This window comes from Nicotiana tomentosiformis, chromosome 5 (genome assembly GCF_000390325.3).
Source record: "Nicotiana tomentosiformis chromosome 5, ASM39032v3, whole genome shotgun sequence".
Taxonomy (NCBI): Eukaryota; Viridiplantae; Streptophyta; class Magnoliopsida; order Solanales; family Solanaceae; genus Nicotiana; species Nicotiana tomentosiformis.
Genome location: NC_090816.1, coordinates 11351453 through 11369079, shown reverse-complemented (window position 1 = coordinate 11369079; position 17627 = coordinate 11351453). Strand labels below are relative to the sequence as shown.

General features: G+C 37.7%; 2 protein-coding genes across 2 annotated transcripts; one reads left to right on the top strand and one right to left on the bottom strand.

The window, feature by feature from the left end:
• Positions 1-1356: 1356 nt before the first annotated feature.
• On the top strand, positions 1357-2013 carry LOC138891924 (secreted RxLR effector protein 161-like). The gene has a single exon (XM_070175612.1). The coding sequence runs from the start codon at positions 1357-1359 to the stop codon at positions 2011-2013; it is 657 nt and encodes a 218-aa protein (XP_070031713.1).
• A 1102-nt stretch (positions 2014-3115) lies between these two features.
• LOC104121222 (clathrin heavy chain 1) lies at positions 3116-17428 on the bottom strand. The gene is made up of 30 exons (XM_009633163.4): positions 17220-17428; positions 14066-14270; positions 13437-13525; positions 13243-13321; positions 12953-13080; positions 12268-12366; positions 12062-12170; positions 11855-11934; positions 11544-11771; positions 11358-11423; positions 10840-10956; positions 10499-10696; positions 10257-10373; positions 10056-10115; positions 9667-9753; positions 9465-9548; positions 9255-9389; positions 9109-9171; positions 8926-9030; positions 8682-8794; positions 8347-8599; positions 8126-8262; positions 7767-8045; positions 6688-7690; positions 6082-6567; positions 5804-5974; positions 5533-5718; positions 4499-4621; positions 3915-4025; positions 3116-3740 (listed from the first exon to the last, which is right to left on the bottom strand). Exons 1-30 carry the CDS (start codon positions 17262-17264, stop codon positions 3588-3590), a joined length of 5109 nt encoding a protein of 1702 aa, XP_009631458.1. The 5' UTR covers positions 17265-17428; the 3' UTR covers positions 3116-3587.
• Between the last annotated feature and the right edge of the window lie 199 nt (positions 17429-17627).

The window sequence follows — 17627 nt, the reverse complement described above, 5'->3', positions numbered from 1 at the left end:
TGAACTTCTGTATAATAAGCCTCCCCTTTACTCCCATCTCAGGGATTTTGAATGTTTGTGTTACTCTACTATCACCAAACCACACAAAGACAAGTTCCACTCTAGATCTTTTCTTTGTGTCTTTATAGGTTATCCTTTTGATAAAAAGGGATACAAGCTCTATAATTTAGCCACTAAAGTCTGCTTTGTATCAAGAGATGTAGTGTTTCATAAACATGTCTTTCCTTTTCTCAGGTCCTCTTCTCCTTCTACTCCTTCTTTTCTTTCCCCTTTACTCTAATGCTTTGATGACCTGCCTTCTTTTCCTACTCCTTACTCCTTTTCTTCTCCTTCTTCTGACTCCATTCTTGTTTTACCCTCTCCTAATGTATCTCATAGTCTGCCTTCTTCTCCCTCCCCTTCTTATTCCAGTCCTTCCTTTTCCCTTTATTCTCGCATTCCTTCTCCATCCGTTCCTTTGAGGAGGTCTGATAGGCCTCACAACCCTCCTAGTTATCTTCAAGACTACCTCTGCAATACCTCAATTTCTTCCATAATTCACAATCCTGCTTCTGCTCCTAACACTGTCATCTCTAGTCTCCTTCACATCCTTGAACCTTCCTGCTATTCTGAGGCTGCAGTCATACCTGAGTGGCAGGATGCCATGAGGGAATTTGAAGCATTGGAGGCCAACAAGACCTGGGATATTGTCGCTCTTCCTCCTGGTAAGAAGCCTATAGGATGTAAGTGGGTGTACAAAGTTAAGTATAAAGCAGATGGTAGCATAGAAAGATATAAGGCTAGGCTAGTTGTTAGGGGGAGACCCACAGGTTGAGGGGGTGGATTTTCATGAGACCTTTTCCCATGTTGTTAAAATGTCCATTGTCAAAACTTTGATTGATGTAGATATTAAGCATCAACGGCCAATGTTTCAACTTGATGTTAACAATGCCTTTCTTCATGGTGATCTTGATGAAGAGGTGTTCATGAAGCTTCCTCCTGGGCTTTCTGTTCCTACTTCATCTACTTCTGCCCCATTGGTTTGTAAACTTCTGAAGTCTTTTTATGGCCTAAGGTAGGCCTCTAGGCAGTGGTATGCTAAATTGTCCCAGGCATTGTGTTCTAGAGGTTATTCTCATTCTTTGAATGATTACTCTGTTTTTACTAGGGGTTCTTGGGCTTCCTTGGTGATTCTGGCTGTTTATATGGATGATATCATCCTTAAAGTGGATGATTTACATGAACTTTTTTCTTTAAAGGGGTTCTTATATGAGCAGTTCAGAATTAAGGATTTAGGGTCTCTTAACTATTTCCTTGGAATTGATTTCTTATTCTGATTCTGGAGTTCTTTTACATCAAAAGAAGTTCATTCATAACATGCTAGAATCATTTCAGTCTTCTTCTTGTATCCCTGTTTCTTGTCCCCTTGAGTTGAATGTCAAACTGAAAGCCAAGGTTGGTGACCCCCTACCTAAGCCTGAAGATTACAGATGCCTGATTGGGAAGCTGAATTTTTTAACCCATACCAGACCTGATATCAACTTTGCAGTCCAGCATCTCAGTCATTTTTTGCAGTTTCCTTGTGTTCCCCATATGCAGGCTGCTCTTCATGTTTTGAGATATTTGAAAGGCACTTCTGATTATGGCATATTCTTCAATTCCTCTCCTGATTTGTCCTTGCAAGTATTTTATGGTAGTGATTGGGCTTCTTGTGCTGATAGTAGGAGATCTGTTTCTGGGCTTTGTATTTTCCTTGGTGGGAGCCTTATCAGTTGGAAGTCCAAGAAGCAACATATTATTTCCCTTTCATCTGTTGAGGCTGAATACAAAGCAATGAGTAAGGCTGCTGCAGAGGTTACGTGGATCTCCAGATTGTTGGGAGATTTTGGTGTCTCTTGCTCTTCTCTTGTTCCTCTGTTCTGTGATAATCAAGCAGCTCTGCATATTGCTCGCAATCATGTATTTCATGAACGGAACAAACATATTGAACTTGATTGTCATTTTGTTAGACACAAGCTTGTGAGGGCCTGCTGAGTTTACATCATGTTTCCAGCTCTTCTCAGATTGTTGATCTGCTCACAAAAGCCTTGTCTGGGCCTGCACACTATTTTCATCTTCGCAAGTTAGGAGTTTTGTCACCCTCCAACTTGAGGGGGCTGTTAGAATGGGCCCAATGGGTATAGGCTAATGTTAGACCCGTTATATTGGGCCATTTGTTGTAATTTATCTGGGTAGCCCAGTTTAGAGGTAATTACTTTCGAGGTCTTATAAATAGATTAGGCCTAGTTTTTGTACAAAATGATTTTTTCATTTCTCTGGCTGATACACAGAAATATCTCGAAGTTTCCTCTCAAACCAAAACGTGAACCCTAAATTTCATTCTTCCGATTTCACATAATTTCTATATGTTTACACACCTTTTGAATTGATGTTGGCGATTTACTATTCATTCATATGCTCAAGATTGCTATTACTACCTAGAATTTAACTACTTTCTTGGCTTTGATCTTTTTTATCTTGTTGTTATTCCTACTTGTTGCCATTACTTTTTTCCTCCGTTCCCCAACCGAGGGTCTTTCGAAAACATCTATGTCCTTCCAAGGTAGAGGTAAAGTTTCGAACATCTTACCTCCCCAAACCTCACTTGTGAAAAGTTACTGAGCTTGTTTCTAATGTCTGCTAAAATTAATGAATTATCTTGTTAGCACTTTGAAAGTTTCACTAGTGCCTAATGGAATACTAGAAGTGGCAATTTAGGAAATTCATGGATTATTATGTGGTAAGGGAGGAGGAAATGAATAATTTTGGAGGGAAGTGGAGACTAGATCTAATCGAATAACATTTTCAACGTCAACGTTTTTTCTTTCCTTATGTCTCGGTTTTCTTAGGAGTCGTTTTCAGTCGCAAAGTACGCCATCTTCTTTTCTTTTTCTCCATAAACTCCATCATATAACCGAAAATAAAATCTTAAAACGCACTATCGAAAGTTTTTGTAGCCTCAAATTTTAGGGCCTAAAGCAAAGGCTTTACTAGCCTCACCTTTTAGACGTCCCTTGAAACAGATAATTTTCAGGTCATTTTCTCCACAAAACCTTGCATGGTACACGACACAACTATAGTTAAAAATGAGATAGACTTGCCCAAACTAGGATGTCTTTAAGAATGAAAGCAATAAAAGTAAATAAGTGTTCATTTACAGCGGCTGGGTGAACATACCAAAAAAAAAAAACATTCAACAAGAATTTATCCAAAAGAATACCTGGAAAAATTACAACACTTGGGAACTGAAGAACCTTGGCTGACCCCAGAAAACCAGTAGAGGTAATATAGCGCATCTTTACATGGTTGTGAACACAAAATATCCTCAATTTGTTGCCTAACTGCAAAAAATGCCTCTTCTAAAAAGAATCTTACAAGGAAATATCAACACACTATGACACACAACAGAAACAATTATTTCATCTATCCTCCACTTGTGCACTTCAGCAACTAACTGCAAGGTAATAGATAAAAATCTAAGGGCAAGAGTAAATAAAAGAAACCAAAAACAGTCCAGATTGTATCCTCTTTGTGAAGTTTGTTTACACCACTGTGGTAACACCATCAGATTAATAGGAACCCATGGGTGGCATGCCAAATGGAGGCATGGGAGGCATTCCCATTCCACCCATTGGAGGTGGTTGGGGTGGAGCGAAACCTCCACCCATACCTGGCATCGGCGGAGCAGGCAAAGCCAGAGGCAGCAGCTGTGCATACATATTCTGCACCAAAAGAATGAATAGGATTAGCAAGGCAACTTTGAGACTGTAATAGCGCAAAAGAGACGGTCAATTTAACACAGATATGCATGTGATGTGGCACTTCTCAAAACATTATTAAAATACTGTGCAACTTTGGTCACCTCCAGGCTAAAAGCAAGGAAAATGTGTAATTACCTGCTGCTTAATAACATCCTTTTCTTCACTCTCTTTGGCTTTTGCTTCCTTTTGAGCCTCAATCTTATCTTTTATCAGCTCATCTACCTTGCCAGTGTATTCACGGATAAACTGTGCCAGAGAGAGAGAGACCCAAGTTAAAATGCGGATGCAGATAACAACAGACTACTGATAATTAAAAAAACTGAGGCAGACAGCAAAACTATGATGGGGAATAAAAAGAGAACGCAGAAGTTACAAATTAGAGAGCTATGAAAAACATGCAAAGTTTCAGGTACTTCCCCTCAAACATAATAATGACAAGGTAAAAGAGGAAGAACACAGCACAATAACAGAGGTTGATGAAAAAAATTATCATGTTCTAGTTACTGATTAAAAAAATTATTATCTTCAAAAGAAATGCAGAGGCAGATCAAGGGTTTAGGACACAGACTTGTCAAAACAGTGACAAATACTATTAATATGTTTACCAGAGGAAAGGACACAACAAATGCAGATTTCAGCTCTCCCTAAAAGTAGATAAGCAAACATGCAAATGCACGACCGAACAAACAGACAGATCTGGGGAGGGTTTCAGAGAGCACCTGTAATAGATACGGGAACGCGAAGTCAATCATATTATTCATCCATGCTAGCTCAAGGGCAACATCTGGGCGAATCAAATCATAACAAACAAATAGGCATGATGCAAAGCATTCTTTCTTTCCCTGCAAAAGCACAAAAAAGAATTAAGAAGAGTGAATTAGATATCTAGATCTTCTTTATTACAGGTTAGATGAGCATTAACCAATGCACAATTATTGCAATCCAAGTTACCCTACTCCTGGAGTAGCAATATCGTTTCCAAGAAAAATATGATACATTCTCCCTTAATTTTCCCAAATGATAAATACGAGAACTCTGCTATGTGATCCTCAGAAAGCATAAATACATAGAGGGTTGCAGTAAGCCAGTAAGTCTACAGCAAATGTGAATAAAGTCTAGTTGGATCCATATTGCCGATTCCAACTAGTTTGATATTAAGCATAATTGATTGAGTGATTACAAGCTAGACTCATTAACCAACCAAGTTACCTATACATTAGCAATAAAATTTCCAAATAACAAATGATCAACAAGATCTCCATGGGTACCAGAATATTTATCCCCACAACCACATCAAACCTTATGCAAGAATTCATGGTTTATAAACACTTACTACACACTGATGTGTTATTACATGCCAGAATCATCTGGTACCAATGCAAAAAAAATTACTTTCATTCTCTGTGGACTCTTTTCATCTCTTCCCTCCTGTTTCTCAACTAGTTGGGAAAGCTTAGCCCGTGTTGACACACTTATATTAGTTCTTGAAATTTCCAAAAGTCTTTTTAGTTTTTTAAAGATATATATATATGCAATTTTGAGAATATGTATGAGATGGAGAGAACCAGTAGTCAGATAACCTCTACTTTTTATCAGAAGACAAATTCTTGATTATCAAAATCGGGTCCAAATAGAGCTAAACAGATACCAAGGATTCATGTGACTAAGTCCAACTATTTTGGGATTGAGGTGTAGTTGGGGGCAGATGTGGAGGATATGCATGGGTGAATCTTGAAATCCTAACAACTGGTACCTGTTCAATGAAGTAAGCAAGCAACTCCTCAGCAAGTTCACGATCCCCAGATTGCGAGGCTGTTTCCATTGCGTCTTTGTAAAGGTTATCTTTCTTCGACAGAGCAATGGATTGCTTCCACCGACCAGCCTTTTTATATATAGAAGCAGCGACACGCCTCATCTCAAGAAGTTCATGTTTCTCTATCTGCTCAAGTGGAACACAAAAGTGGAACTATTATCAGGCATATGCTAATTACGGAGAAAGACAATTTAGTGCAACCAGCCATCACCTTCTGTGCAAGCCCAATCTGATCAAAGTTATCATGCAATTCAATTGATTCGCGTAGTCTATCGTAATCTTCTTCCTCAACATATATCTCGTTAAGGGCCTCATTCACAGCAGAAACATTGTTGCTTTGTACGGCAATCATATACGGCTTCACTAGGCGAAGGTGACCCGCCTGGTATCAATCATACGAAAAAGAAAAGAAAGGGTTAATAAGAATATATATCAAGAGTGTAATCCAAACAATCCTAGTTAGTAAAGGGTTTCAATGATAAGTCAGACCTTTCTCATTATATCCACTACACGTGTATGGTCCACCCTAAGTGCTAGAACATTTAAAAGATCATTGATGAGATCGGGATGCTCTTGCAAATAGAAGTGGACGGCCTTGTAATAAAGCTCCACATTAGCAACTTTCACAACAATATCTTTGAACTGCATATGATCCCAAGCATCTGGAGAATGATTCATAACAGTAGTGGCAGCGTTATCAAATTCATCATATTGGATATACAAATATGTGAGTTCCTTCCAGTGTTGCTGCTCATCACAGGCACGAATAAGCTTAGGAATGTTAAGACGGGTGGAGAATAATTTAATGTGTTCCATGAGCTTCTCATAACGGTATCTGGCGTAAAGGACACCAAGTTCTGTGAAGATACCCATATGGGCGCGCTCCAAACCGAGCCCACTCTCCATAAGAGAGATTAATTCATTGAAACATCCTCTGTTTTGGTAGTATTCACTCACTTCCTCCAAATCATCTACCTGCAAAATCAAAAACAGACTGCCTATCACCAGTAATCCAGAAGATCTCCTTCACAATTTAAATGAGCAAGTTTATCAGAAATACTGACAAGCACAATAAAAAAGAAATGCAAAAGGTACCTGAACTATAATGTTAAGCCCACAAATTTGAGCTAAGCGGAACTCCTCAGCATCAACACAAGCGAAACAGACTTCTTTCCAAGTCTTTGCACTGTTTGCTTTACGTGCTGCATCAACAGCACCTTGGAATTGATTCAACTTTAGAAGGGTGCTTGCCAACTTAGCCCAGTTTGAAATAAAAGCAAATATGATCTTTGCAGCCTCATATAAGGCTCCGTCATACAAGCGATCACCAACATTTGGTAGGTTAGCTACATTTGGCATCAGAATAAATTCTTCAATGTCACCCAATCGATCAATCTTAGCATAAGCATAAATGAGTTCACTATCAACCTTGGGCTCCTTAGTCTTTTGCCTTACCATCAGCAGATACTTCACTAAGTCATGATAAACATCTGCACCCTCTGCAGCATGAATGACATCCAAGAAATGGGTGACATCATCTGCACGAATAAATGATTCAATAGCATCACTCACTAATCCCTCTCTGAGTTGAGCTTTAGCCACCTGGCTCCAAACAGCATCTTCTTCAACTCGGAACGCAAACTCCACAGCTCGATTTATATCGCGGATGTTGTCAAGCAGAACATTGACTGCTTGAACATTCAAGTTGAACTTCTTGAAGATTGCAAAAGCTTCTTCATAGAGTTGGGCTTCAACAGCAACCTCCCCGACCGCAGGACCATCAAAATTATCAAGTCTATTGATATAGTCCATAACTCTAGATGGATCAGCTTTAATGGCTGTCAAGATAAGCAAATTCTGCAGATTAAAGTTCCCACTAAATGCCGAGTTTTGGAGCACAATCTTTTCAAGAAGCTCAATCAGTTCATGGGGAAGATCAGCAGTCATGAAAGCTTTAACAGCTGCAGATACTTGTTCCGGACTCTTGCTTTCAGGCAGAGCAGTGGACACAACTTGATCTATAAGCTGCCTTCTAAACTCGTTCTCAGGTGTAAGAACTTTCTCCCAAAGATCACCATCCATCCTCTCAACAACATACCTAAAAACATCATAATAATATGGTTTGTTCATCTTCAAAAAAATAAACCAACAGTTGGAGACTAATAAAAACAAACCTGGCTTGCAGTTTGAACAGAGAGTTCTTATTTGTTACATTAATAAGTTCTTCATCACATTGCCCTCTCCTATAGGCAACAACGGCAAGGGTCGGATCGCGCTTCTCACAATATTTACCCACAACACGTGAGTCATAATATGGGTTGGTCGTGAGGAAATGCTCCGGGTTGTTATTGCTATCTATGATGATCTTACCAAGAGCATTGTGTACATGCACATCTTGGCTTCCCTCACTGACAAGATGCTCCAAAAACTGTGTAAGCAGTCGGAGCCGGTTCCTGACAACCAACAGGATAAGCTTAATACAGAGATTTAACATGACAATCTTAAAATTGTTGTGACAGGGATAAACATAAACCTTTTTTCACATTCAGCCACAAGGGGCTCAACAGGAAGCAGAGAACGAACAGAAAGGATCAAGCCTTTAATAAAATCTTCAGGACACTCGTCATCTAGAAGCTGCCCCACAACTAAAGGAGCATTTCCCGGATTGACCTGTTCCATAGAGGACGAAAACTTGTAATTCACATGTTAGGAAACACTTCAATTAAGCAAGCACTACACAGAAGTCATACCAACCTTTTGAACATAACCCTCAATATATCGTAGCATATTGCTAGTGTACAGGTAGTGTGTGAGATCAGGAACAAAACCAAAGCGGTCGCAAACATTAATCAGAGGTCGGGCATCAGGAAGTTTGGCTTCCATCAAGAAGTTCTTTGTCTTTTCGGGGTCATAGAAGTTAGATTCTCTAGTCACGCGCTCAACCTCCTTGATTTGTCCAGTCCTGGCAGCTGCCTCAATATACTTAAAGTGGATATCAGGATCCTCACTGCACAAGGCCCAAAAAAATCATTTATTGACTAACACTTAAAAATAGCCCATCCAAAATGTCCTGTCACATCAGTACACACCTGGAACTCAGATACGATCCCAAGAAGAAGTATAACCCATCATAAGACTTGAATTGCTCAAAAAGCTTAATGCAGGCATCAATACCCAACTGCTCACAATACTCTTTAGCAACCTGATATAAACACAAGCACAATCAGGTATGCTGTTACGAGTACGTCACAATTCCCAAAGAACAATAATGCATCATTGGTGCATATTTCTAGCACACTTCACAAATAATATATGATAACACCATATGAATACCTGAACTATTATTTGAAGGTTGCCTTTGATATTGATCACCAGAAGGTCCTTCATGCACTCAAGCGCCCATTCTTGTGAGAGAGTCCCAAAGAACTCAACCAGAGCCTGAAACAAACAATATAGCTAAATAAACACCCAACAACCATCAAGAGGGAGTCAATACGATCACTGGAGCATACCCACCTGAGGCTCAATAGCATGTGTATTAACAATAACACGCTTGATATCAGGTAGTTCAGAGTAGTGCTGCAGAAACATACAAAATCAGCCAACTTGCTAGTCATATCTTAGGGGAAGTTAAAAGTCAAAAATGTTGAAAACCAGTCAACCTGCAATGCCCGAATGTAAAGACCAGCTTTTTCACAAAGTTGACCAATTCGTGGTCGATCATAATGACTGAACATTCCATTGGCTAATATAGCATCAGCAACATTTGGGAAAGTCACAAGATTGATTTCCAAGACCTGTATAGAAGAACGTTACAGCCTGAGCCAAATGTATGAGCAGAAAGATGTCTCTTAATGAGAAGCGAGATAAACCTTAGTCTGCAGAAAACTATGCTCTGGAAGGTCAGGTTTCAAAACATCCAACAAAAATGCTGTTGCCTCACGGATCAGGTTCCTCTGATGTCAAAAAAGAAAGAGAGAATCATCATCAGGTGGAATATTACACCTCATAAAAATTGTAAAAGGCTTCTAAACTGCAATCAGTGCATTAAACATCATTAAATAGTAAATTAACCTGAAGAAATAGGTCAGTAATTGTATTGTAATCAACAGGACACCCTCCCTCCATTTGGGACATCATGAGCGCAAAATTAACAGCACCCTGCGCATAAAGACAAACTTATTTGACTTCATCCTCGACTAAGCACCATGTCCCATTACTGTGTTTTCACTTAGTTTAAGAAAGAAGATGCAACGTTTCCAATGTACGAACAATATTTCATAAGTGATAGCATTGAATAAGAGATACACCCTCAAAGAAAAAAACGCATGCAAAATTTTGCACCATGTCAAAGACAATTTGATATTGAAACGATGACTTAATCCCGTTAAATTGACTGCATGAAGCCTGTGGAGAAAGACGACCTGATAAACATATGACTTGTAAAACCATTCCCAGCATACCTGAGGATCAGATCGAAGAATTGTTTGAAGGAGGAACAAATAGTCAGGCGTATATCCAACCTGTATCAAGAAAAAACAATGAGTTATCAAATCTCTGAATGTTCTTATATAAGAAGGATATGACGCAGTCTAAAACTGGATTAAAGCTCAGACAAATAAAAAGTAGTCAGTAATGACCACAGCAAAAAATGCATCACTAACCTGCTTTGAGTATATCAGAATCTTGTCAAACTCCCGGCGCTCAGCGAAAGCAGCAACAACTTTTGGTGTTGCTCTTGCTTTGATGTATATCTTCAAGGCAAGGTCATTATCAACAGTCTACAACAAAACAGCTTACTGTGGTCAGTACCTTAAACAACGGACTACTTGCAGAAAAAGAAACCAACTAAAAGTAGTAGACAGCAGAAAAAATGAATCAATCGACGCCAAGTCCTGTAATTAACCTTCACAAGGTCGCCAAGTTCCTCACTACACTCTAGCTTATCCTCAGCCAACCAGTTCTCCAAGAGGTTCTTCTTATTCTGATTGACAACAAGTCGTGAAAGTTCCAAAGACTCAAAAGCATTGAGCTTCCCTCTTGTTAAAAGTGTACCAAAGTACTGCAACAGAGGAGGTGTTTGCCCTGCTTGAACGGGCACACTCTGCAAATAAGATAACATAACACATTACTTTTCACAAGATAAGCAACTAAGACACATATTAAATTGATTTTGGGACTCTCGGCGACCTTGAAGAGCAATAAATCTGATAGGGAACAACATGGACTTGGTAACACAGCCAATACCTGAAATTTAGCTACAGTATCTGGCGTACGGAGTATGCCTTGTGGGGATTCTGCAGCAAGCTCAGCAGCCTCTTTGTACTTGGTTTGAGCAAACAACTCTTGGAAGCGCTGGACAACCTGATGCAATACAAAATTAATAAGATATGAGATCATTGTAAATAGCAGACAGCAACAAACTCTCAACATGCTGAATCCATCAGAACCACTGCTTTTAATAAATTTACCAACTGCTAACCACACCAATCAAAGTAAGAGAGTTCAGGTAATGTAAAGTCATTAGCCTTGTCAAATATTGTTCTAGAAGATGATATCAATACAACCAATTAACTAAGTCCACATTTGATCTAGAAAAAGGAGATGCATGTTGAAGAGCAAAAACCATGATTTGTAGCACGTACTAGTTAGAAGTATGAAAAGTGTTCAGAGCCAAGAGATCCCATCATTTGACACTCCAATCTCCATCCAATCAAGAAATCAATTCAAAAGATAGTGCCTTGAGAAACAGGATTTTAACTTACCAAATTCTCGGCACCAGGAAGGTTTCCTTTTTTGGCAAGATTGACAGCAAGCTCAAGATTATTCAACTGCAACAAAATTTATACAAAATTTTGTCTTTCATGGTCATAGATTACCAAATTTTACAGTACTGGAAATGCATCTACAGAAATATACATGATACCAGAAAGATACAAAAGCATACGTACTTGGCCACTGACAAAAGGAACAATTGTTGCTTCATTTACTGTGGCTAGCAACACTTGGCCTCGTCTGTTGATGGCATAGAAACCACCAATAGATGAAGCTTCTGAAGTCAGAAAAATAGGATCTGGGCTGATCCTATTTCTGTACACTGCAGTAGCTGTTTCCAAGTCATAGACAAACAGAAGCCCAAGCTTTGTGATGACATAAATTAAACCATACTTATGAGATATCTGCAGAGGTAACAGAGGAACTGTGTTACAAGAAGCTGAATTCTTTTAGTATAAAAAGAAAAGACAAAGCACAGAAAACAAACCTGCATGGCAACTGGGAAATCATCAGCAAAATCTGGAGGAAAGAAAAGATCTGCCTGTTTCTTTGAAAAAGAGGGTTTCCCTGCAAATTTTCAACTCATTAGAAAAACGACCAGTCATATCAGACTTGTTCTCTGCAGAAAGTCAGTAAAACAATGTTCAACTTAAACTAATCATGAAAAGAGAAGGGAAAAAAAGGAGGTACTCACCTGGCTGAGCGCCTAGCTCAATGACATGCAACTTTGATGTAACCTGTCCAGCATTTGAGGTCTTCGAGGCAAAAGAAATTAGTATGGAATCCTTATCATTTCCAGGTACCTGATTAAAGCATACAACAGTCAGAGCAGGAAAACGTGGAAGCAAGGCCACCAGAAAAATTGGGAATGGGGAAATTGTTTGGAGGAGCTTTTCTTACTCTTAATGAAGCAAATGATGCAGCATGAGCCTCAAGAGCTTGACTGCGTTGTTGATCCACCGAAAACAATTGCATATTCCCTTTGACCAGTTGGGGCCTCTAACAGTACCAATCAAAATGGAAAGCCAAATGATAATAGTAAATCTTCATTGAATATTAAAATTATGAGAAATCACCAGAACAAGAACAAATATCATGATTAAACATATCTATAACAGAGTTCAAACGACCACATATTATTGAGCTTAAAGTTCTTTTGGTCCATTTTTGGTAGTGGAAATAACCTTGTTAATACCCAAATCCCAGCCCTATTGTCAAAAGAATTTTCAAAACTAAAGATGGTCATTTTGACTTGCTGCAGCTGGAAACATCCAACAGTCCAGTAATGCCCCACCCCCCCAAAAATAGAGATGAAGAAAACTCTTGCAGCATGATAGTTGAATGCGGCCAAATTGGCCATTATGTATGTTACAACAAATGGAGGGGCGATGATGCAACGCACACATGTAAGAATCACATGAATTACAAAAGGTAAGAAGCCATTCAACACTACATGACTTTTCCCAGTTTCCCCCTTTCCTAACGACATCAATGACAATGTTGGTGCGAGAAGCAAAATCTGGTACACAAAGTATACATCAAAACAAAGATTTCCATTAGCGACATAGCTAACAACAGTACACACCTCAGGTGAACCAGGGGCAATACCGATCAAAACCAACCATTTCTCTGAAGGATCACATCGATAGTTGATAATTTGGTTGTTAGCTAGATTGGCTGTTCTATCAAACATCTTCACAGGCTCAGAATCACCTGTACAAAGAGAATTAGGGATTCTTAAGGGCAGACAGTCAACCATTAAAAAATTGTGAAAACAGTAATAAGTGGAAAAAACAGAGCTTCTCCAGGCAAACAGGAGGAAGAAAAGCCAGCAATGTTAAGAGTGAAGACGAAAGAGCAAAAAGAAAACCTTACCTTCAATTGACCAGTGGTACACAGAGGATTGTGTGACAAGACCTAACATCTTTGGCGTAATCCACTTCCAGAAAACAACCTGAACATACAACAGATTGAAAGTTATATGAAATAATGCACACTAAAGGATCAGATGTCAAGAACTACTGCAGCTAAAAGAATTTAGTAAACAAATCAAATAAAAGAGCTATTACCTGCTCGGGCATCTGATGTGATTTAATTTTCTGCTTTGCCTCAATATTGAAAATTTGCAAGTGATCTTGAGTAGTTCCTGGGACTTGAGCTTCAAGTGGAAAGAGGAGAGACGATTGCTTCGTCAGCAAACATAAAAGGACAGAATAAGAAATCAGCAATGGCAGAGCAGTCCTTTCACCATTTCCCTAAAAGTGAAGAACGATGACTTGCGCATACTACTTCTGTCACTCTCATTTACCAAGGTGATATCCACCTCAAATCCTCCTTAAGAAGGAAATCACTAACACAACAAAGTCAAATCCTAATCAACTTTAATGTATCTTTTTTTTTATTCTTTAGATAAGTACCTCAAAGTGTCCCTTATTTATTAATTTGATAACCAAAAGGACGTTTGCTGTCATTCCTGTCATCTTTTGCCTAGTTGCAAGTTCTTTTGCATATCAAGATGATGAATAAGAAGGGGAAGGAAAGCTTTTTCACTAGAAAGTTTGAATAAGCCAACAAACCTAACAAGTCAGCAAATAATAAATAGCACTAGCATGTCTGAAATTGTCCCCGCAACTTTATATGAAACAATAACTTGAGCTAATAATACAACAATTAAAAATTCTTAGCAAATATCAAATACCTTTGAGAGCCAAAATTCTGGAATTAGGATTCATAAGAGCAGAGTCTGCCGTAATTGGACGCCTCAATGGCTGCATGGGCATGTTCATATCAATAATCACCACACTATTTTGTGGTGCAGTCTCCCGAACACATATATACTTATCTGATTCCATGGTAACATTGGTGAACGTGATGAACTGCGGATTAACCCCTATACTTTGCAACTGCAACACCGACAGACACAAGAAAAATTCAATCCATATTTTAAATCTGGGAATGAACTAATATCATAGTTCTAAGCCACACTCCACAAGCGTTAAATTGCCAAAAAAATTAATTAGAACACAAAACTCGATTCAAATTTTATATTTGAATAAAAAATAAAGGTTCTCAATGCCTAGCTCGCAGTCCGGCAACGAACTATCACAGTTCTAAGCCACATCTCACATGTGATAAGAAGCCAAAGCACTCATAAGAATACGAAATCCAATCCAGCTATATAATTCATAAAGAAACTTAAAATCTCAGTCCAAAATGATATCCCTACGTGGGTCACAGATCTGGTAGTGTACTGATATCAAAGTTCGAAGCCGCATTTCAGATGTGCCAAGTTGTCAAAAACACTACTAAGAATACGAAGAGATTTTAAGTTCGTATAGAAACTTAAGTTCTTTGTTTTGGATGGCAATGGTGGCGATGCTAGCTTGCACGCACCTCAACTACTTCACCGATATTGGGTTATTCTGCCCACCAAAAGCTAGGCAGATGGAAGGAAATCGCCCTAGTGGTCTTTTGCCTCCGCTGAGATTTGAATGTAAGAGCCTGTTTGGCCAAGCTTCTTCTAGTAGGCCAAATGTACCTTTTTTGTCAGAAAAGCACTTTTTCGAAAATTTAAGGTGTTTGGCCAAGACACTACTTTTGAGCAGTAGCAGAAGCAATTTTTCTGCTTTTGGGAGGAAGCTACAAATTCTACCTTCTTCGTGGAAGCAGAAGCAGAAAATTAATTTTTTCAAGACAAAAATATGCTCACCATAAAATCCCTCATTAATTTAACTTTTTCCTTTTCCTTTTTGTTTCTATCATCCCTCTCTTCTCTTTCTTATTTCAATCGTACTTCTTTTTCCTTCTCCTATTCCTCATTGGAACAGTCTCTCTATTATAAATAAATCTTTCTTTTACATTTAGATAGTGAATTATGGAGTAAATTTTTAATGTATACTGAATTAATGATGTATTTTGATATATTTAATTCATCATTTAAACAATAAGTAATAATATTAGATACCCAATATTATTATTTTGGATAACTATATTGTTTAAAATCTTTAATATATATTCTACTTTATATTTTAACTGAATAAAAATAAAAACTAATTAAATTATTTTATAATAAATAATATGTTTTACATAGTATTGATTGTAAAGTAAACTGTCCTTTTCTGTAATTTGATGCTAAAAAGTACTTTTTGAAAAGATTGGTCAAACACAATTTGCTTATCAAATTTTGCAAAAAAGCACCTCTCAAATGAATTGAACAAACACAACTTGTTTTTCTCCAAAGATAGTTTTTCGAAAATCACTTTTGAACAAAAGTACTTTTCAAAATTAGCAGTTTTTAGCAGCTTGGCCAAACAGGCTCTAAGACACTCGTGGTTTTCCTCCCACTACATTGACCACTAGGGCTTGGGCGCACAGAAACTTAAGTTCTTAATGCAAAATAATATCATAACCTATAGCCAGTAATGAAATGAATATCACAGTTCAAAGCCACATTTCACACGTACTAAGCAGCCAGAATAACAAATAAGAATATGAAATCCAATCCAGATTTTAAATTCACATAGAAAATGTAGTTCTCAATTCCCGATAATATCATAACCTAAGTCATAGATCAGGGAATAAACTAAAATCACAGTTCTAAGCCACATTTCGTACGTGCTATGTTTCCAGAAACACTAATAAGAAAACAAAATTCCAGACATTAAATTCAAATTGAACTTAAGTTCTCAAATCAAGAGAATATTATAACCTAGGCGCAGATCTGGTAATGAACTAAGCCACATTTCTCACGTGCTAAGTTGCCAGAAAAACTAACAAGAATACGAAATTTCAGTCATATATTTAATTTCGCATATACTCTTGCTCTCTAGATTCAAAACAATACCATAACCTAGGTTGCAGATCTGTAATGAAGTAGTTTCACACCACATTTAACACATACTATGTTCACAGAAAAAGTTACATAATACGAAATTCAGTCCAGATTTAAAAATCATGTAGAAACTTAAGTTCTCAGTCCAAAAAGAAATCATACCCTGGGTCACACATCTGGTAATGACTTATCACAGTTCTAAGCCCCATTTCACACATGATATATTGCATAAAACACTAATAAAGATATGAAATTCTAGCCAGATTTTAAATTCACATAAAAACTTAACTTCTCAGTCCAAAATGATATCCTAACATAGATCACAGATCTGGTTATGAAGTAATATCACAATTCAAAGACACAATTCACACATGCTAAGCTACCAAATCACTAATAAGAATACGAAATCAATCCAGATTTTAAATTCACAGACATAACTGAGGTCACAGATCTAATAATGAACTAATATCACAGTTCTAAGACACATTTCAGACGTATTAAAATACCTAATTCAATCTAGATTTAAAATTCAAATATAAACTAAAGTTATCAATCCAAAATAATATCATGACCCAGGCCTCAGATCTCGTAACAAAATAATCACAGTTCTAAGCTACATTTAGCTTGTGCCAAGTTGCCAGAAATACTAATAAGAATACTAAATTCAATCTGGATTTTAAATTCACAATAAAAACATAAAGTTCTCAATCCAAAATGATATCATAACCTTGGATTCAGATCTGGCAATGAACTAATATCAAAGTTCTGAGCTACATTTCTGACGTATTAAAATACAAATTTAAATCCAGATTCTAGTATCAGATAGAAACTAAAGTTCAAATATTTAAGGCAATATCATAGCCTAGGGTTTCAGATCTTCAATCAAACTCAAATCACAGTGCTAAGCAACAATTCACACGTGAAACACTAGTAAGAGTAGGAAAATCAATCAATTTTAAACTGTCGATATGAAATTGCAATAAATCGTTGGAAATAAAGTTAAAGATGAATAATAGTCTACCGTTAGGGCTTCTTTCATAGTGATCGGAGCATTAGCGGCCGCCATGACGGCGAGATCTGCAGGAGGTTGCGAATGGAAGATCTCCGATGAAGAAAAAACCCTCGGAATCCTCCGAGAGGAAAGAGATCTAGAGAGAGAAAGGGGTTCTTTTGAAGAGAGAGAAGGAGTGGGGAAGTGATAATATACGACGATGGTGAAAATGGAATTTTGGCTTTGGGAAAAAAATAATGGAAAGAGGATTGATTTGAATTCTCTAGTTTGTCTGTGTCAAAAATAAAATATTGAGATTAAAGTTATTTTTTGTTAAAAAAGATTAAAGTTAATGAAATGAGATAATGGGATCTGAAAGAACGAATTAAAGGAAAAAAGATACCTATAGCTGAAAATACTTGCTACTTATTAAACTTA

Coding starts and splice junctions, on each gene's coding strand:
- LOC138891924 (XM_070175612.1), top strand. CDS start 1,357: ATGCTAGAATCATTTCAGTCTTCTTCTTGTATCCCTGTTTCTTGTCCC.
- LOC104121222 (XM_009633163.4), bottom strand. CDS start 17,264: ATGGCGGCCGCTAATGCTCCGATCACTATGAAAGAAGCCCTAACG. Junction 9,549..9,666: donor TTACTGACCTATTTCTTCAG/GTTAATTTACTA, acceptor TTTTGACATCAG/AGGAACCTGATCCGTGAGGC. Junction 5,719..5,803: donor AGATTGGGCTTGCACAGAAG/GTGATGGCTGGT, acceptor CCACTTGAGCAG/ATAGAGAAACATGAACTTCT.